The sequence below is a fragment of the Planococcus citri genome, chromosome 5 (genome assembly GCF_950023065.1).
Source record: "Planococcus citri chromosome 5, ihPlaCitr1.1, whole genome shotgun sequence".
Lineage (NCBI taxonomy): Eukaryota > Metazoa > Arthropoda > Insecta > Hemiptera > Pseudococcidae > Planococcus > Planococcus citri.
The window spans coordinates 20512750-20534402 of NC_088681.1; the positions used below are offsets into that span (position 1 = coordinate 20512750).

A 21653-nucleotide genomic window follows, 5' to 3' on the forward strand; every position below is an offset into this window, starting at 1 on the left:
CGTATATAAAAACATGTTACTACATGAGATTTGAACAATTGTTGCTAAAATTTTTCGTTTTTTTGAATAAAATTTCCAGAAAATGATTTTTGATCAAAAATTACTCAAAAATGTTTGCTTTTTGCCAATAATCTCGTAAAGTTTTAAAAGTTTTCAGCTTTAGGAGCTTTTGCCTGACTAATAAGTAAATAGTGTTGAAATATGTTACTTACCCAGTTATTTGTTGATTTCAGCTATGTAGTTTTATTTTAAAAAGTTTTCACATTTAATACTTCAACTTCAGATGAAACTAGACTCTAAAAGTACCAGTGTAAGCGCAAACATGCCGGTAGGCTATTTTGATGACGAAAGAGTTTAAGGTAGAAAACAAATTAATTTCGATAATACGAGTATAATACATACATAGGTAGATATTCGTAATTAAGCTACATTAGTGTATCCTTTGTACTCGATCTAAGTCTTAATCAAGTATAAATATTGTATTTTTGTCTTATGACCCGTGATGTGTTAATTATCTCTCATATAGGGAGAAACGAACATCGAAATTCATAAGCAATTAAGTGTACAACTTCCGTTATTTTCGTTGTTTTTTTTTTAAGATTGTGGAGAAGAGTGCACTACCTAACCAAACGAAACAAACCCATCCCATATTTTATCATTGCCTTTTTCACCAAAATACTTTACGAAACCATTCAAACTCTTAGCCTATTGACGCCTACCGTGCACATGAACGTACACTTTACGTAGGTATTGATTTTTTGAAAATTGTTCTGGTCAAAAATCAATTTTATCATCAAGGTTGCTATTTTGAAAATAGGAGGATTTCGATAGACTGCAGGAAACATTTTGGATCCCTAATTTGAACTGTAATTTTTCTACTGGGGTTTCAAATTTAAAAATTCTAAAAACAAATTTGTAGTAAATTGGTAATTGATCATTATTATTATTTCCACTAGGAAGTAAGAAAACCATTTTTGAATTTTTTTCACCTTTTAGAGAGTTTTGCGTGACTTACAAAAATAATACGATTTTGGTCTTATTCGAAAAAATGACAAAGTGAAAAATTCCAAAACGGTTTTCTTACTTTTAGGTGGATCTGGATATAAGTATTAGGTATATGATTAACACCAAAAAAATTTCAACAAAAAAAACATTTTCTTGCGATTTTCAATGTAAATTTCAAAATTTGAACCCTCAGTAGAAAAATGACGGTTTAAGTTGCGAATATAAAATGTTTCCTGCAGTCTATTGAGCTTCTCCTACAACTTTCTATCGAATTCGTCGTATAATTTCCTCGAAAAAAGCCAACGACGACTACTCTAATATACGTAGGTGTGAATTTGGCATCTATAGTTATTCGTGATTTTGGAATTCAAAAAGGACTCCAATTTTAAAAAAAACTACCAACTTTCAGTTTTTAATTCTCATTATCGTAATTATTTCTTCCTTTTTTGCTGCATTTATATTTAAAATGTCGAAAGGAAACATTTTTTAAATCTTTCAGCAAAACTGGTGAATGATTCGTTCGCAAACGGTTTGCTCAGAATCGACGAATTATTCGAAAACAATTATTAAACCACTGGGTACTAAACCTCATGTATTTGTACAGTCTAATAACAAATTATATTTACACACAAAAAAAACAACACTTTTTTATTTCACCAAATTTTACATCATCGGTACAGTTCTATGGTTAAAAATAAGCATAGGTACATTTTAATGTTGATCAAATTTTACAAAGTAACTACATAAATAGGTATACATACATATATATAAGTATTAGGGTGGATCGCAAAAAAAAAAAAGTCAAGGGATTTTTACCACATTTAGCAGAAACTTTTATTTTGAGTGAAAGTTACCCATAAAAAATTCTTCAATTATTTTTACTACCTAAATGATGTTTCTAACTCCTCAAAAAAAATTTTTATTCACTCGAGTTTTGATTTTACTTATCAAAAATAAAACTGATGTGTGTATTTTGAATGTTTGTTTAAAAAATGCCTCGATTTTTCTTATCCTACCTAATAAATTATATTTTCACGACTATTCAAGAAAAATGTAAAATTCACTCAAGCTTGTATTTTTTTTACCCCTCAATGTACTTTGTTTTTATGGGGAAAAATTCTCATGCATTTTTGATCACTTTTTTCGCACATTTCAGCAACTGAGAAAAAACACTCTTTACTGCACGAACTGTTTAATCAATTTTTTTTTTACAAAACTTGAAACATTTTTTATTAAAAAGTTCGTGCAGTAAAAGGTGTTTTTTCTCAGGAAAAAATTCTCTGAAAGTTTTGATTCTCCAATCTGAATAAAGGCAGTGTCAATATTCAAGTTAATATCTATCCAAAAGTTTTCTATTTCTGCACTATAATTCTTCTAAATACTTCCCTTTAGAAAAAAGGAAAAAAAAAACATTTCTTGGTCCTCTAAACTATTTTGGACATTGGTCTTCTTCTTTGGAACCTTCAACGTTGGAAAAAACCAAAAATCAGAATAAAAAATTGAAATAGGTATATCCAATTAAAAATTTTTATCCTGTACTTAAGGTTAAACAATTTTTCTTGTCCACCTCTCAAATGATGTTGGTCCTCTCGTACGGAGCATTCATTCACACGGCTTGGAAGATCAAGGGACATTTTTTCTCGAAAAGGGGGGTAATGTAAAAGAATTCTGGCGCAAAAATTGAAAATTAAACAAACATTTTTCGACTTAAACTTGTATATTTAAAAAAAAATTGAATTTTGGATTACTCTACAGTCTACATGAGGGGCCAATATTTCTTCTCTTATAGGTAAATCAAGGGAAGTATTTTATTGAAAAAGGATCACTTATTTTTAAAAATTTCCCAAAATGAAATATTTTCCAATTTTTTTGCGTATCTGCTTCAATATTTTTTTCCAAACTTTGGAGGCTCAATATAAGCGAACTAAGACGACGAGGAAGGGACTTATTTCTTGAAAAATTGAAAAATACATTACCTACGTAAAATAATTTTGATGCAAAAATAACATTGCTTAATTAAACCTCGTTTTTGTATACGCTGTGAATTAATGACTTAAATACCCAATTACCCATCTTGAATATTTCCCCCCTTCTTCTGTCTTCGATGGTACATATTTTATATTCGCATGAGATGGTTGGATTTGCTGCAAATTGGAGCACGATGAGTTTTCGAGTCGTCAATTCATTTTTTCCAGTTTTTTTTTCTAGATTCCAGAGTTCAACGTTGAGTATATTATTGGTGTTGAAATTCTGGATTCTCGCAACAGCTGCGTTTTTCAAAGATTTGTAGTTGATTTGGAGAACCATTGTTTGATTTTCTTCAGCCCAAATCGCTGCAAAAACGCATAAAAACATGCAATAAATTAGACTATAAATTAACAACATGGTATCAGAGACTGACGAAGTAATGTGTTTGGGGGAGGGGAGGAGGTTAGACTGTAACTATCCCAATCATGCTATAATTAGTGATGTGGTTTGAAGACATTTTGAAAGGGGGAGTTGAAAAAAAATGATGAATAATTTTAAATTTTCAAAAGCGATGTTTTTATAAGGTACTTACTTGAAAAAAAATTTGAATTGTTCTATTGCAAGGTGAATGAAGTTTCAACGGCAAGATTTTGTGCTTTTTGGTACTTGTGAATGAAATTTTGCACCTTTTTTGTCATTTTGCACTTTTTTGCTCTGGTACCCACTCTGTAGTAGATAGGTATTGATTTAGTTGTTTCTTAAATAATTTCTGAAGCTGATTAAATTTGATATTTCATTCTTGATAGTTTTTGAAAAATTGCTCAGTCGAATTCAAATCTCAAAAGCTTTCAAAAAATGAGTAATTCGAAAAGTAAAATAACTGATGCGAAAAGTTGATTTTCATAATCATAGCTTCAACTTTAAAAATTTCAACAGTCGTTTTCAGGAAATTATAATACGAGTCAGAAATAGGAATAAAGGCTCAAGCAAAGTGAGAGCAAAAGGAGTATTATATAGAATGCGAGTGTGGTTAAGAAAGGAGAGTATTTGAAGCTCGCGCCACTTTTTTTAATTTTTAGTATTTTACTCTAGGATTTGTCTGGAAATCAATCAAAATAATACTCACTTGTTCTTTTTTTTTGTTTGATGGAGGAACTGAAGAAGTTGGCGATCTGGTATCAGGCGCAGATTCGTCACTTGATAGGATGGAAGGGGGCCGAGGGCTCATCCATTCCATTTGTTCTAATTCAAAATGAGGAGTCGCAAGTAACCAAGCATACTTCATTCTTTCTTTGACCTTGGAGTTGTCATTCATTTCCGATTTAAACTTTATTACATCGGCTGTAACACCTGAGAAGTACCACAGCAGAAATTCATCGATTTTGCGAACGAGAGGGTGATGTGAACGCTTTGTAAGCCTAACTACATCACGGTAAATTGCATTGAAAATATCTTCGATAGGCACCTTACGTTTAAAGTGCCTAAATGCTCGTGCATCATTTTCGAAACACCAAGTAAAAATATTCTTGACAGAATCGAACACGAAGATGTCGTAACACTGTAGATGCGGAAGTGTTTTCTTAAACACCTTTGAAAATGAACGTCTCAGACTGTGGAGACGTTCATGTACAAATTCTAGCTCAATGAGTTCGGCTAATTCATTCAAACTGCCATATCGTTCATAAGGATCACTACTGGCAGCAAATGAAGAAATATAAGCTCGTTTCATTTCAAACACTGACGTAGGGGTTTCTTGATAAATTTCTTCGATGAAGTACCTCAGCCTGTTCCAATAAGTTCTACAATCAGATGAATAGAGAATGTTGGCGGGTACACGTCTATTGAACATAATCTTCGACTCAATCAATTCTTTCACAAAGTTTGAAGCTAGGTTCAAATTTTGTAAACAAGACAATAATCTTTTATTCAACTCTTTAAAATCGTCTTCAGAGTATAAAATTTCACAATGGTAAGGTGAAAAGTCTAGATCATTTTTTTCCAAAAATTGCATTCTGTCCGGATGATTTGGAAAACATAAGTCGAGCATTTCACCAACGATATCAAAATCAAGCTGTAATGCAAATTGTGACGTTTTTTTAAGAATGACATCTTTTCTAAAATTTGCATCTCCCAATCTTACCAACTTCACTAGGAATTTTAAAGCACTCGGTACTAGTTTCCTAGTGTTTTGAAATATTCCGAGAATACCTGTAACCAAATGTGCTAAAATCCAGCTTTGTGACACATGGTTTTTATGACGATCGGTCATTGTATCCCACATTTCCAAACAAACGTTCATTCTCTTCTCATCATAATGAATATTTCCGTCGCGGAGTAAGTCATTCACCAATTTGACAAATTTTTCATTGGGCATATCGTTTTTAGTCAGCACCCAGGCCCAAATTGCGTGCCTAGGAAGGTTCAATGACACTAAAAATGCCTTTATGGTGTCAGCAGGTTCTTTGGATAATAAATTGATTAGTTGGCGATGCGACATCTTGAAGAACAATCTGCGGTGGTTGAAGGATTTATCAAATGGACGTAATCTGTTGCTTATGAACGATACTTGCTCGTCAGCACGCATACGATCCCAGAAGTATTGAAAGCCTTCCCATAATCCTTCATCGTAATATTTTGTAGCCATTACAACATCGGCTGAATTGAAATTATCCAGAGGAATATTATGTCTTATGTCATTATTTAGATAACAGAACCAGTAGTATTGTACAGGAGTGTCTTGGAAACTCAATTTATCTATGAAGTTTAACATTACAAGTATATGTAGATCAATACTTTGTATCTCATTTTGCAGACAATGATTGCTTATGATGACAAACTTTTGGGCTTCAGTCAGATTGGACAATGTTGAAAGTTTGACCGCAGTGCTTTTGTAGTCAATTCGTCCATTTGGATACCATACGAAACAGTTCAAGTTGACGTTCCAGAGTTTGTAATGTTGTGAGATAGTACAATAAGTACGTATTGGTCTAAATACTCGTACATCGTTGGGAGAGCAATGGAAATTTAGTTCCATGTGGGTAGGAGATGAAGCTACTCGGAAATATGCTTGGCAGTCAATCGTTTCCTGACGAACTTTTTTCAGACATTTTTTCAGTTCATTTTCCACGAACCGTGGCATTCCCAAACTTTTGATTAATTTACTGCACTCTATTAGTTCTTCATTGCTGTTTGTGTTTCGCACATCACAATGGAATGCTGTGAATGATTTTTTCTTACTACAGTGGATGTAGTTATACCACACCTGGATGGCGATTTGGTAAGATGCCATTTTTTGTAGGCTGGGGATTCTGGCAGCAAATACAGACATGTCTGAGAAGGCATCTTGTTTCAGGGCTGACTCGTGTATTGTCCTTGAATTCATTCGGAATGATCTGAAATTGAGAATAATGAGTTAGTTTCATAGAATGTCACCAATTAATTTTATACATTGTACACATGAACTTGGCATTATTTGCAATTTTGAGAGCCAAAAATCAAAAGGGTACTCCCAGGTAAGATAGGCAAAATGGTCCTGTTCCCAGATTTGGAGAATTATGATGGATTATTGTTAGGTACCTCCGAAAAAAATTTTGTATGGAATTTCCACCCCCTCCCCTCATCACACTCTCCTTGGACAGTATATAGTCAAGAAATGGTTTTTTTGTGAGAAAAATTCTGTATCCATGAGTAGTGGGTAGACAATGCTGGTACTATGTGGAATGTGTAGGGGAAGCCTGGACCTTTCAACAAAGTTTTTTCATTCATCATAGTGGTGGGGGTAAAATTGACAAAAGAGAACTTTGAAGCACCACAGCTCTGAATTGAAGGGTCAAACACAAAAACTGTTAGCACTTTGTTCCTACCAATCCATAAAATTAAATTTTTGCCTGCAAAAATCTCATATGTATTGCAAAAAAAAAAAAATTGAAAAATATGCACTCACATTGGGCCATGTTGCTACATGAGTATCTAATATGAGGCGAATAATCACTACTGCAAACTTGCCAAAAACCTGCGTAGCACTGATGAGATCGTCAGTGGCCTTGACAAAATTATCGACATGATTTTACATGATTGTTGATTGAAAAAAATCAGAACATTATCCACAATAAAGCAGATAATCTAACTACGTTTGTGATAATTGATTAAAAATTGACACTATTTTCAAAAACTATGATGGAAATGCTGATGGTCGTCACCGTCAGTACTGTCTACATTTGTATCTACAGTCATGTGCAAGCTTTTGATGTACTCGTATTGTAGATACCTATGTAGACCCTCTAATTGATATCAAAATTCAGGTCGTCTTGTCGATCCAAAGTTGATGTCAACTATAAGATCTACAAAGTTTTGATCTTGTATAGTTACTTTTGTCGATCTAATAATTGTCATCAACTTTGGCATCAGCAAGACAACCTGAATTTCAACACCTATCGATTAGAGGGTCTACAAAAGTATCTACAAAATGTCGTCTCCAAGTACATACTTCTGTGATGTCTGAGTTGACAACACAATAAGAAAAATTTTCCAAGTCGGCAACCTGGGACCAATCTCTACCCAGGGTAAGTTTTTTTTCTTTTAAAAAAATTTTTTAGGGTGAAATATTTTTGAGAATAACTTTACTTTGCAGGTGTTGATGTGTAATGTATACATTGTAGTGCATTTAACATCTATTACACATTAAGCTCCGAGCACCAGAACAGCAGAGGCAACAGAAATGCATGCAATCTGTTGCTGGTATCAAAAAGCTGTAACTGGTTTGAGCAACTATAGGTAGTGATGATTTGATTACGGAACTCAGGGTTGTAAAAACCCAGCTAGTGATGTATGAGCTACTTTGTAGATAGCGTAGAAAGCAACGGGAAACTACTACGTGAAAGCTCAAAACAACGTCGATTCCCTAGAATAATCACAGTGGCATAGGCATTTGCCTCACCCTGTTAGGGTACCACAAAAAATGCGATTTCCAATGTCCTGTAAAGGATAAGGAACCACGACAACGAATCAAAAAAAGAGTTTTGGGCACATTTCGCACATTTTCAATCAAAATTAGCCTCTTTTACACTCAAAAAATGATGCCAATGTCGAGACCTTGTCAAGACAGGAAATGAAGGGAGACGACAGTCGATTTTGATACCAACTTCTCACTCGTCATGTATCAACATTGGTGTCAACAAGTGACGGATTAGAGATCTCGTCTTTTCCATCGACTTTGGCATCACTTGTGCCTACGCGGGAATTCCTGCTTTTGCCAAAATTATCAAAAAAATTTGACTTCTTGTAAAAATTGTCAAAAAAAGCACCTGTTTTTTGCCAAAATTTTCAAAAAATCTTATGGCCAGAATTATTGTTAAAAAAGTCTCATTTTTGCTAAAATTGCCCAGAAGTTTTTTTTTTTGAAAAAATTATAAAAGAATCCCAACTTTTGTCAAAATTGCCAGTAAAAAATTCTGTTTTTTGCCAAAATTGTCCAAAAATTCCTTTTTTAGACATTATTAAAAAGTTCTAATATTTTTTGCAGAAATGACTAAAAAAAACTTTGTTAGTACTCCAAAATTTTGAAAATTCCGGCGTTTTTCAAAATTGTCCTGACAAGTCCTTGTAATGTTTTTTGCTAGAATTGTCTGCAAAGTTCTGTTTTCCCCTAAATTGTCAAAAAGATCTTGTTTATGACAAAATTGTAAAGAGTTTTCTTTTTTGTCAAAATCAGAATTATAAAAAACTCCTAACTTTTGTAAAAACTGCCAAAAAAATATTGAAAAATTCCTGTCGTCAAAATTGGGAAAAATTCTTGCTTTTGCCAAAATTATCCTAAAAAGTCCTGTCTCTTGCCAAGTCACTTTCAAAATTTATTTTTTTTGTAATTATAAAATAAATAAATTATTGAAAAATTAAACTTCTGCTTTTAGCCAAAATTTTCAAGACTTCTGCTTTTTTTCAAAATTGTCATCAAGTTCTACTTTTTTGACAAAATATTGTGGGCAATAAAGACCTTTTTTTGACGAATGGTCAATAAAATCTTGTTGTTAGCCGAAATAGTCTGAAAGTACAGCGTTTGCAAAAATTGTCAAAAAGTCCTAACGTTTGTCAGAATTTGTCTAAAAAGTGCTGCATTTTCCATTTTTAAAATCAATCTTTGCAATTTTATATTTTTCCTCTCGATTTCCTTTTCTATTCATTTTTTCTAGTTCTTTTTAAAAATAAAAAAATTCTGACCCGAAATAAATGTGCATTTATACTCGTATGTACTTGTGAATAAAATGATAAGTACTTATGTTTATCACATCTACAGATAAGATACACAACGTATATTCTTTTCAGAATATTTAATATGGGTATAAGAACCTTGAAAAATGCTAAAAAATTGATTTTCTGATCGATTTGTCCCTCTGGAGTGGTCAATTTTTGTCGAAAATTGTTTTCCTGTCACTGTCAAGCCAAATTTGGATTTAGTTATAGTCGATCATTTTATGGTTCGTAATTTCCATTGAAAAATATAAATTGGATAATTTATCATTCGGCTATTTTATGAATCAATTTTTTTCATTCACTTTCATGAGACGTTGACCTGATTTTTCTATGTACAATCGCGTAAATTACCTCTTGATTTTGAGACAATAATCTGATTTTGAACCAATCCATGATCTACAACGAATTTCAGATGACTTTTTAGTACATACAATTTTTGGATTTTTTTCAAAGGTTTCGAATTATTTTGGTAAGATTTGTTGAACATATGAGGTACTGATTTTGAGTTGGACTTCTGATCAATTTTTGGGTAATTTATTCCATTCTTGGTAACTTTTTATGTACAAATAAGTTTGACTTGCGATATTTTCATTTTGAAGAATTTTTTCACCAAGCGTTGTGGAAACGTGTTTAAATTGAAAGGAATGTGAGAATTGTAACTGAATTGATCTGACCTCGATTTGAATTTTTTAGGTATTTTTGTATTCACAGAGCTCATGATTACAATCCTTGCTAACTTGTTTCTCATCATAGATTTGTTCAAATTTTGTGTTTAGGTCTAAAATTCCGCAGCTTTATGACTTTACACCATCTTTACATATTGAGAGGCTCATTGAAGAACTTGGAGGGCTCATATATTTCAATATTCAACACATTTTAAGACACAACAAATCGTAGATTGCTCAAATTTTTTGGAAATTTGAGGGCTTATTGTGTGATTTTGACAGCTCTTTCCGAAAAAATTATTTGAAACTGGAATTCCGCACCTTTAAAAAACCACTTAATTAAAATATTGAAATGCGTTACTTACTCAGTTAATACTTGTTATAATTATTATATCAGCTTGGTTTATTTAGAAATTTCTTCACATTGAATACAATTTAATGGTTTTAAAGGTGGATAACAAATTCAATTTGATAACATTAGTTGTGGGTACTTCTTATTCAACGACGTACATTGGAACGATGTATATGTTGTATTCTTGGTACTTATAATCAGTATAAATGATGTATTTTTATCTTATGACTCGTGATGGTGTTAATTATCTTCTAGGGAGAAGCGAACATCGAAATTCATAAGTAATTACACAACATCCGTAATTCTCGTTATTTTTTTAAGCTTGCGGAGAAGAGTGCACTACCTATAACCAAACGAAACAAGCCCATCCCATATTTTATCATTGCCTTAGTCACCATAATACTTTACATATGTAACCATTCAAATACTTAGCCTAAGAACGCCTACCTTGTACTTAAACGTAGGTATACCTTACGCATTGATTTTTTTTTTCATTATTTTAGTCACGAATAAATTTTATCATCGAGGTTACTATTTTGAAAATGTGAGGCAGTAGGTCTAGGTATGCATTATGGTGGGTATTTTTACCTATTTTTTTTTTTTTTTTTTTGGAAAATCGATGGAGGGATTTGATAGTAGTTGTAAGAGGATTTCGATAGACTGCAGGAAAAATTTTGGATCCATAATTTGAACTGTAATTTTTCTACTGAGGTTTTAAATTTTAAAATTTACATTACAAATTTTAAAATTCGAAAAAAAATTTCTGGTGAATTGGTAATTGATGATACTATTTCCACTTGGAAGTAAGAACACCATTTTTGAATTTTTTTCACCCTGTCGAGAGATACAATTTTGGACAGGTGTGAATTCGCCATCCAATCGCGATTTTGGAGTTCAGAAAGAATTCCAATTGAAAAAAAATACCAACTTTCAATTTTTAACTTTAATTATCGTAATTATTTCTTCCTCTGTTACTGCATTTAAACTGAAAATGTCAAAACTGAACATTATTTTCAATATTTCATTAAAAATTGCGTATGATTCGTTCGCAAACGATTTGCTCAGAATCGAAGAATCATTCGAAAACAATTGAACCGCTACTAAACCTCGTGTAAACAAACTAATAACAAATTATTTATGGTACACAAAATTAATACATATATTACCACTTTTTTATTCTATCAAGCTTACCATCGATACAGTGCTAAGTACGGTTAAAAATATGTACCTAAGCCTATAGGTATTTTAATGTTAATCAATGATCAAATCTTACCAAGTACATACAATAATACGAGTGTTAGGGTGGATCGAAAAAAGAAAAGTCGGGGAATTTTGACTGAATTTAGGAGAGACCTTCATTTTGAGTTGACAGTTACGCATATAAAATTTCTCGATTTTTTATCCAAACCTAAATGATGGTTTTAACTTTTCGGAAAATGTTTTGATTCACTCGAGTCTTTAATTTTATTAGAAAACTGAAAAAAATTCCTCAATTTTTCTTATCTTAATATATTATGTTTTCACAACTTCTTCAAGAAAATGTTTCATTCACTCTAGTCTGTATCATTTTTTTTTTCAATTTTCATTTTTTTACTCCTCGATGTTGTTTGTTTTTATGGAAAAAAATTCTCTGAAAATTTCGACTCTCCAACCCGAATAATGCAGTGTCAATATTCGATTTATCCAAAAGTTTTCCATTTCTGTGCAATAATTTTTTTAAAATAATATGTACTCACGAGTACTTCCCTTGAAAAAAAAAAACAACTCCCAAATGTTGTTGGTTCTCTCGTACGGAAACCCATTAACATGGCTTGGGAGATCAAAGGAAATTTTTTCTTGTAAAGGGAAGTGATGTACAGGGATAGGCAAAAGTCAGCTTGCAAATTTGCAAAAATTGAAAAATGAAATTTTCAAGTTTCAAAATTTTTTAATTTTTTATCAATAAATCAAAATCTAAGCATCCTAGAAAAAAATAAGTGGCATTATATCGATTGGAAATTTAATTCTCTACAATTTTCCTTCACTTAAATTTTTCGTGGAGTGCTTCCTTCCGCCTCCAGATTGATTTTTATGAAACTCAACATCAGCTTGCAAATTTTTCAAAAAAAGTTTCATTTTTTCATCAATAAATCAAAATCTAAGCATCCTAGAAAAAAATGAGTGATAATATGTCGATTGGAAATTCAATTTTCTACAATTTTCCTCACCTTAATTTTTTTGTAGAGTGCTTCCTTCCGCCTCCAGATCGATTTTTATGAAACTCAACGTTAGTTTGCAAATTTTTCAAAAAATGATTTCAAAAAAAGTTTTATTTTTTCATTAATAAATCAAAAACTAAGCATCCTAGAAAAAAAACTTAGATGATTACGTCGATTAGAAATTTAATGCTCTACAATTTTTCTCGACCTGATTTTTTCGTAGAATGCTTCCTTCCGCGTCCAGGAGCGGTAAAATGACGCACTCGTGATTTTCGAGTATGCAAACTGACTTTTGCCCATTCCTGTAGAAGAATTCTGGTGCAAAAATTGAAAACTAAACAAACATTTTTAAACTTGAATTTGTATGTTTTTTTTAAATTAATTTTGAATTACTCTACAGTCTACATGAGGGGCTAATATTTTCTACTCTTAGGTAAATCAAGGGAAGTATTTTATTGAAAAAGGATAACTTATTTTTAAAAATATTCCGAAATGAAATATTTTCCAAATTTTTTTGCGTATCTGCTTCAATTATTTTTTTCCAAGCTTTGTAGGCTCAATATAAGGAGGCTAAGAGACGAGGGGGGAATTTTTTTCTTGAAAAGTTGAAAAATAGAATACTTAAACTAATTTTGATGCAAGAATATTAACATTAGATACTTAATTACACCTTGTTTTTATACACTGTGAATTAATGACTTAAATACGAGTACCCATCTTGAATATTTTTCTCGTTCTTCTGTCCTCGATGCCATTTATATTCGCATGAGGGCGTTGGATTTGCTGCAAATTGGAGCACTATAAATTTTCGAGTCGTCAATTCATTCTTTCCAGTCTTTTTTTTTCTAGATTCTAGAGTTCAACGTTGAGTACATTATTGGTGTTGAAATTCTGGATTCTCGCAACAGCTGTGTTTTTCAAAGATTTGTAGTTGATTTGGAGAACCATTGTTTGATTTTCTTCAGCCCAAATCGCTGCAACGCATGAAAACATAAAATAAATTAGACTAGTATAAATCAATAGGTACATACATAAACTGAAAGTAGAACTATGTATCCAATAACGTTGTAACTTTCAAAGAAAATATACGAAATTGATTTCGTTTCCATATCTTTTATCTTCTCATCTGTTTGGAAAAATTCCATTTTATCAATAATTTAATTCATTTTTCCAAATAACTTTCAAATGATCGATTATTTAGCGTTCTTTGGGAGAAGGAAATCATTACTTTTTTTCACCCTTATCACTACATACAGGGTGGTCCATAAGTCAGGCTGAAATTTTGCACAATCGAAAAAACGAGAGAAAAATTTTCCACAAAAAAGTCCTTTATGCTATGTTAAAATTACGTAAATGCATAAGTAGGTAGTGATAAATAAAGTTTGGAATGTTTAGAACACATCTGGACAAATTTCAACCCAACCATTTAATTTTCCTTGCAGCGTGAGCTCGACGTAGCACATCGCGCTTTTGCCATGACGAGAAAAACTCGAGAGTGCGGCCTGACTTATGGACCACCCTGTATATTATTCTTATAAAGAGAACAAAAACCGAACACTTTTCATGAATTTTTCCAAGTTTTTTCATTTTGCAAGTAAAAAATCTGAGTTTTTTTTTATCATTTTCGCAAAAAAAATTCATTTACGTTTGAAATTCAAGTTTTCTAGATTTCTGCCATGAAGCTTGTTTGTAGTTATTGAATTTGAATTTTATTAGAAAATAATTCAATGTTTTTTGATTTTCTCCAACTCCAAGAAGAGTCGTACCAAGAGGCCTGCCCTTTTTCTACAATAATTGAAAAAATAAAATGAAATTCAATTATTGAAAAAAAATATTACTCGTATTTTTTGTTGAAAAATTCTTAAGCAATCTCCTTTTCAGAACCGAACATCCTCGATCTCCAAACCATGAGGGTCTTCTTGAATAGAACTCCGCTTCTTCCATTCTTATTCCCTCCCTCCCTCCCTCCCTCCCTCCCTCACATTTACACAGAAATTCAGAGATGGAATAAATCTCAAAGTTACTTAAAAATTTCTCAATTTTGGTCGGAATTTTTTGGAATGATCTCTTTTATTTTAAAGAAACCCCTTCCATGGTACACGGAAAAAAAAATTATGGATAATTTTTACTATTTCATACAGTAACCGGATCCCATTCAAAAATATTGCGATTTTTACTATGAGATTAGTAAATTTTACTATGAGATTAGTAAATTTTACTATGAGAGTAATAAATTTTACCTAATTCTATAGTAAAATGTATTTTTTGGCTGAGTAAAAATCACTATTATTTTTGGATTGGATCCGGTTACTGTACTGAAATAGTAATTTTTATTGTTTTTTTTTTTTCAGTGTACCACAGACAATTTTTGGTTTTCTTTGCAGGAAATTTGCCTGAAATTTGAACAAAATACAAAATAGGTGAATAGAAAATTGAAGTCGGTTTCTAAGGAAATTAGCCGAAAAATCCTTCTTTTTTGTCAACATTTTCAAAAAAAAAATTGTTCAAGTTTCCAAATTTTGAAATAGTTGCCAAAGATTTCAGTTTTTTTACCTTTTTTTTTGTCAGAAATGCTACAAAAGTCCTGCTTTTTTGCCAACGTGATCAAAAAGTCTATTTTTTTGCTATTGCATACTTATATTGATTTTTTTTTTGTTGCCAAAATCACCAAAAATTCCTGTGTTTTGTTAAATATACCACAAAAGATGTTGGGAGGAGAGGGGTTCAAAAATTTGAAAATTTGTGAAAAAAAGAATTCCCTCTCTTTGAACAAAATATTAGATGGGTGGAAAATTAAAGTCGGTTATTTCTAAAAAATTTTGTTTATCAAGAGTCCTCCCCTCTACTTGAAGTTGAAAAAAAGGGAGGAAAAAGCGGTATCAGAATGCGAGAGTGGGGTAGGAACAAGGAGCATCGCCACACTTTTTGAATTTTTAGTGAGCCTAGTAAGTAGTACCCCCCCCCCCTTCACCTAGTAAACCCTTCTTATTTTACTCTGCGATTTGTCTGGAAATTGATCAAAACAATACTCACGTGTGCTTTTTTTTTGGTTGGTGTAAGAACTGGAGAAGTTGGCGATCTGGTTTCAGCTGCAGCTTCGACACTTTTGGGAAACCATTCCAAAAGAATTTCTTGAAAAGGACGATCTGCGGACGCAGCATAATTCAATCTTTCTTTGACCTTGGAGTCGTTCTTCATTTCCGATTTAAACTTTATTACGTCGGCTGTAACACCTGAGAAATACCACATCAGAAATACGTCGAGTTTGCGAAGAAGCGAGCGATGTGAATACTCGTAACATTCATGAGCAGCATCATGGAAAATTGCATTAAAAATATCTTCAACAGACACTGTTCGTTTAAATTCAATTAATGCCTCGTTGTCATTTTTAAAACACCATGAAAAAATATTCATGAAAATATCACGCCCTAAGAAATAGCAACAACTGTTTAGATGCTGAAGTGTTTTCTGAAACGCCTTTGAAAATGAACATCTCAGATTGTGCAGATTTTCATGTACAAATTCCAGCTCGACAAGTTTGGCTAATTTATTGTAACTGCCATATCTTTCATAACGGTCACTGTTGGTAGCAAATGCAGAAATATACGATCGTTTCATTTCTAACATAGTTTCCTCACACCTTGAAATGGTCTGACGCTGAAAGTACTCTGAACAAAATGTCCTAATCTCGAGTTTTGTGCCAGGTAGTTTTTATGGCAATCAGTCATTGTATTCCACATTTCCAAAAAAACGCTCAATCTCTTCTCATCATACTGAATCTGGCCTAAAAGAAGTAAATCATTTACCATTAAGAACAATTTTTCTTTGGGTATCTTGTTTTTAGTCAATGTCCAGGCCCAAAGTGCTTGCCTAGGCAGCTTCATTGACATTAGGAAAGTGGTTATAGTGTCAACCGGTTGTTGGAATAATAAATTGATTAGTTGGTGATATGACATCTTGAAGAACAATCTGTGTTGGTGCCGTTGGCTGGAGGATTTATCAAATGGACGTAATTTTCTCCTTATAAACGATACTTGTTCTTCAGCACCCAAACGAGCCCAAAAGTATTGAAAGCCTTCCCAACATTTATCTTCGTAATATTCTGTAGCCATTACAACATCGCTTGAATTAAAATTATCCAGAAAATTATCATGTTTCCTGTGATTGCTGAGATATAAAAACCAGTAGAACTGTACCGGAGTATTGCGGGAACTTAATTTATCAAGGAAGGTTTCCTTTGCAAGTTTATCTAGACTAATATGTTTGATCTCATTTTGCAAGCAATGGTTACTCATTATGACAAACTTTTGGGCTTCACTCAGTGTGGACAATGATGAAAGCTTGATCGCAGTACTTTTGTAGTCAATTCGTCCATTTGGAAACCATACAACGCTGTTCAAGTCTACATGCTTGAGTTTGTACTGTTGCGATATAGTAAGTTCTGGTAAAATTATTTGGGGTGGCGAGGTATGGATATTTATTCCTACATGGATAGGAGGTTCAGCTAGTCCGAAATGTGCTTGGCAGTCAATAGTTTCCCAACAAACTTTATGCAGGCATTTTTTCAGTTCATTTTCTATGAACGGTGGCATTCCCAAACTTTCCAATAATTTACTGCAATCTTTTAGTTCATCTTTGGTGTTTATGGTTCGTACATAATGTAATTCTGTGGTTGATTTTTTCTTACTACGTTTGATGTAATTATACCACATCTCGATGGCGATTCGATATGATGCAATTTTTTGTAAGCTGGGGATTCTGACAGCGAATACAGACATATCAGAGTATGTGTCATTTTTCAGGGCTGACTCGTGTGGTTTCATCGAATTCATCGCAAATCAGGTATCTGAAATTGAGAATAATGAGTTAGTCTCATGTAATTGTAATGTCACTGATTATACAGTATGACACAGAAGTAGTGCCCGGTGGCTTTTATTTCTAATTGGAAAGAGCTAGAGAGATGAATGAAGCGGCGTTCAGTAGGGAAATATAAGGGCTCTCAAAAGCAACCTTGAAAATTTCAGGCCCATGCACTGGGTGTCCACAAATTGAAAAACCGGTTTGGTCAAAAAATTCAAACTGGTTTTTATTGACGCAAATGTATTCTACACACTAAGGTGACAAAAACGTGATATGAATTTTTTGAAACTGGTTCGTTAATTTACAACCGGTTAACAAAAAAATACCCAAAAATTGTAGATAGGGAAAAAAGTTTGAAACAAAAGTTGTAGAGTGTGAAAAATTACACAATTCTGTCTAATCACATTTTGAAACTGGTTCATTGCTTCACATTTAGTAACCAGTTTTTGACAATCACCTAAAAATTGAAGATAGAGAAGAATGCTTGGAACAAAAGTTGTAGAGTGAAAAATTGAACCATTTTTTGCTGATCGAATTTTGAAACCCGTTCATTAACTTAAAACCAGTTATTAAAATTACCTAAAAATTGGAGATTGAGAAAAAAAGCTTGAAACAAAAGTTGTAGAGCGTGAAAAAGTACACAATTCTGTATAATCACATTTTGAAACCAGTTCATTGGTTCGCATTCAGCATAAAAATTGAAGATAGAGAAAAACGCTTGAAACAAAAGTTGTAGAGCGTGAAAAATTGAGCCATTTTTACTGATCGGAATTTGAAACCGGTTCATTAATTTACAACTAGTTATCAAAATTACCTAAAAATTGGAGATTGAGAAAAAAAGCTTGAAACAAAATGTTGTAGAGCGTGAAAAATTGAGCCATTTTTGCTGATCGGATTTTGAAACCGGTTCATTAATTTACAACTAGTTATCAAAATTACCTAAAAATTGGAGATTGAGAAAAAAAGCTTGAAACAAAAGTTGTAGAGCGTGAAAAATTGAACCATTTTTGCTGATCGGATTTTGACACCGGTTCATTAATTTACAACCAGTTATCAAAATTACCTAAAAATTGGAGATTGAGAAAAAAAGCTTGAAACAAAAGTTGTAGAGCATGAAAAATTGAACCATTTTTTGCTGATCAAATTTTGAAACCGGTTCATTAATTTACAACCAGTTCATTAATTTACAACCAGTTATCAAAATTACCTAAAAATTGGAGATTGAGAAAAAAAGCTTGAAACAAAAGTTGTAGAGCTTGAAAAAGTACACAATTCTGTCTGATCACATTTTGAAACCAGTTCATTGGTTCGCATTCAGCAACTGGTTTCTGACAAACACCTAAAAATTGAAGATAGAGATAAATGCTTGAAACAAAAGTTGTAGAGCGTGAAAAATTGAACCATTTTTTGCTGATCGAATTTTGAAACCGGTTCATTAATTTACAACCAGTTATCAAAATTACCTAAAAAAATGGAGATTGAGAAAAAAAGCTTGAAACAAAAGTTGTAGAGCGTGAAAAATTGAACCATTTTTGCTTATCGGATTTTGAAACCGGTTCATTAATTTACAACCAGTTATCAAAATTACCTAAAAATTGGAGATTGAGAAAAAAAGCTTGAAACAAAATGTTGTAGAGCGTGAAAAATTGAGCCATTTTTGCTGATCGGATTTTGAAACCGGTTCATTAATTTACAACTAGTTATCAAAATTACCTAAAAATTGGAGATTGAGAAAAAAAGCTTGAAACAAAAGTTGTAGAGCGTGAAAAATTGAACCATTTTTGCTGATCGGATTTTGAAACCGGTTCATTAATTTACAACCAGTTATCAAAATTACCTAAAAATTGGAGATTGAGAAAAAAGCTTGAAACAAAAGTTGTAGAGCGTGAAAAATTGAACCATTTTTGCTGATCGGATTTTGACACCGGTTCATTAATTTACAACCAGTTATCAAAATTACCTAAAAATTGGAGATTGAGAAAAAAAGCTTGAAACAAAAGTTGTAGAGCATGAAAAATTGAACCATTTTTTGCTGATCAAATTTTGAAACCGGTTCATTAATTTACAACCAGTTCATTAATTTACAACCAGTTATCAAAATTACCTAAAAATTGGAGATTGAGAAAAAAAGCTTGAAACAAAAGTTGTAGAGCTTGAAAAAGTACACAATTCTGTCTGATCACATTTTGAAACCAGTTCATTGGTTCGCATTCAGTAACTGGTTTCTGACAAACACCTAAAAATTGAAGATAGAGATAAATGCTTGAAACAAAAGTTGTAGAGCGTGAAAAATTGAACCATTTTTTGCTGATCGAATTTTGAAACCGGTTCATTAATTTACAACCAGTTATCAAAATTACCTAAAAAATGGAGATTGAGAAAAAAAGCTTGAAACAAAAGTTGTAGAGCGTGAAAAATTAAACCATTTTTGCTGATCGAATTTTGAAACCGGTTCATTAATTTACAACCAGTTATCAAAATTACCTAAAAATTGAAGATTGAGAAAAAAAGCTTGAAACAAAAGTTGTAGAGCGTGAAAAATTGAACCATTTTTGCTGATCGGATTTTGAAACCGGTTCATTAATTTACAACCAGTTATCAAAATTACCTAACAGTTGGAGATTGAGGAAAAAAGCTTGAAACAAAAGTTGTAGAGCGTGAAAAATTACACAATTCTGTCTAATCACATTTTGAAACTGGTTCATTGGTTCGCATTTGGTAACCAGTTTTTAACAATCACCTAAAAATTGAAGATAGAGGAAAAAGCTTGAAACAAAAGATGTACAGCGTGAAAACAGCGTGAAAAATTGAACCATTCTTGCCGACCGGATTTTAAAAATGGCTAATCAACTTACCATCAGGTCTAACTTTTAATGGCTTGCTGCGATTTAATGAACCGGTTTCAAAATCTGATCAGCAAAAATGTTTCAATTTTTAACACTCTACTCCTTTTGTTTCGAGCATTTTTTTCTAATTCTCTTGTAGAATAGAAGAATTCTGACCCCAAAAAAAATGTGCAGTTATACTTGTAAATAAAATGATACATACGAGCATGTTTATCACGTCTATAGATAAGATACACTACTTGATGGGTCAATTTTAGTCGAAAATTTTTCCCCTCTCACTGTCAAACTAAATTTGGATCAAGTTAGTCAATTATTTTATGGTTCGTAATTTCCATTCAAAAATATAAACTGTAGATATGTACTTATACGTAATTTATCATTCGGCTGTTTTTGAAATCACTTTTTTTCATTCACTTTCACGAGACGTTGACCTGATTTTTCTAATCGCCTAAAATTACCTTTTGATCTTGGGACAATAATCTGATTTTGAACCAATCCATGATCTACAATTCTACAACGAATTTCAGATGACTTTTTAGTATTACATACAATTTTTGGATTTTTTCTAAGGTTTCGAATTTTGGTAAGATTTGTTGAACACATAAGGAACTGCTTTTTGTAACATTTTCAACGACTTTCTTTAGACCAAAAATTTTCTCATTTCGACATGAATTTCCGATAAGTCTTACTCTTTTGCTGAAAATTGCTAAAAATTTTCATTATCTTGAAAAAATTTCCATAAAACAATGTTTGTTCGAAAATTACTCGAAAGTGTTGCTTTTTGCCAATAACCTTAAACAATTTTCAAAGTTTTCAACGTTGGTGGTTTTTGCGTGACTGTTGGTAGTGTTTTCAATTACCCACCAAAATAAAATATTGAAATACGTTACTTACTCAGTTACTTGTTATAATTATGTCAGCTCGGTTTATTAAAAAATTTCTTCACATTGAATTCAAGTTGATGGTTTTAAAGGTGGATAACAAATTCAATCCGATAACATTAGTTGCAGGTACTTCTTATTAAACTACGTACATTGGTACGTTTATAAACATTCGTGGTACTCGTAATCAAGTATAAATGATGTATTTTTATCTTATGCGACGTCGTAATTATCTCGTTGGGAAAAGCGAACATCGAGATTCATTCATAATCATACATACAACATCCGTAAATTCTCGTTATTTTTTCAAGATTAAGGAGAAGAGTGCACTACCTATAACCAAACGAAACAAGCCCATCCCATATTTTATCATTGCCTCTTATTCACCATAATACTTTATGTAACCATTCAAATACTTAGCCTAATATACATACCTACTCGTACGCCTACCTTTTAATCAAACGTACCTACACCTTATGCATTGATTTTTTTCATTATTTTGATCACAAATTAATTTTATCATCGAGGTTACTGTTTTGGAAATGAGAAGTATGTATAGGTGTGCATTAAGGTGGGTATTTTTACCCCTTTTTTTGTGAAAAATTGGTGGAGGGATTTGATAAAAGTTG

The 21653-nt window shown here is 32.2% G+C and overlaps 2 protein-coding genes and 1 long non-coding RNA gene across 3 annotated transcripts in view; 1 reads left to right on the forward strand and 2 right to left on the reverse strand.

Moving 5' to 3' along the window:
• LOC135849119 (uncharacterized) overlaps positions 1–21653 on the forward strand; it is a 225771-nt gene that overhangs the window by 175423 nt on the left and 28695 nt on the right. The window lies entirely within an intron of this gene.
• Positions 1639–10444, reverse strand: LOC135847015 (uncharacterized). Its single transcript, XM_065366390.1, has 3 exons — positions 10253–10444; positions 4100–6365; positions 1639–3338 (listed from the first exon to the last, which is right to left on the reverse strand). The coding sequence occupies exons 2-3, from the start codon at positions 6353–6355 to the stop codon at positions 3282–3284; spliced, it is 2313 nt and encodes a 770-aa protein (XP_065222462.1). The 5' UTR covers positions 6356–6365; positions 10253–10444; the 3' UTR covers positions 1639–3281.
• Positions 11390–21234, reverse strand: LOC135847422 (uncharacterized). Its single transcript, XM_065366939.1, has 3 exons — positions 21038–21234; positions 15471–17283; positions 11390–13411 (listed from the first exon to the last, which is right to left on the reverse strand). Exon 2 carries the CDS (start codon positions 17267–17269, stop codon positions 16058–16060), a length of 1212 nt encoding a protein of 403 aa, XP_065223011.1. The 5' UTR covers positions 17270–17283; positions 21038–21234; the 3' UTR covers positions 11390–13411; positions 15471–16057.

Coding starts and splice junctions, on each gene's coding strand:
- LOC135847015 (XM_065366390.1), bottom strand. CDS start 6,355: ATGAATTCAAGGACAATACACGAGTCAGCCCTGAAACAAGATGCCTTC. Junction 3,339..4,099: donor CAAACAAAAAAAAAGAACAA/GTGAGTATTATT, acceptor GCGTTTTTGCAG/CGATTTGGGCTGAAGAAAAT.
- LOC135847422 (XM_065366939.1), bottom strand. CDS start 17,269: ATGAATTCGATGAAACCACACGAGTCAGCCCTGAAAAATGACACATAC.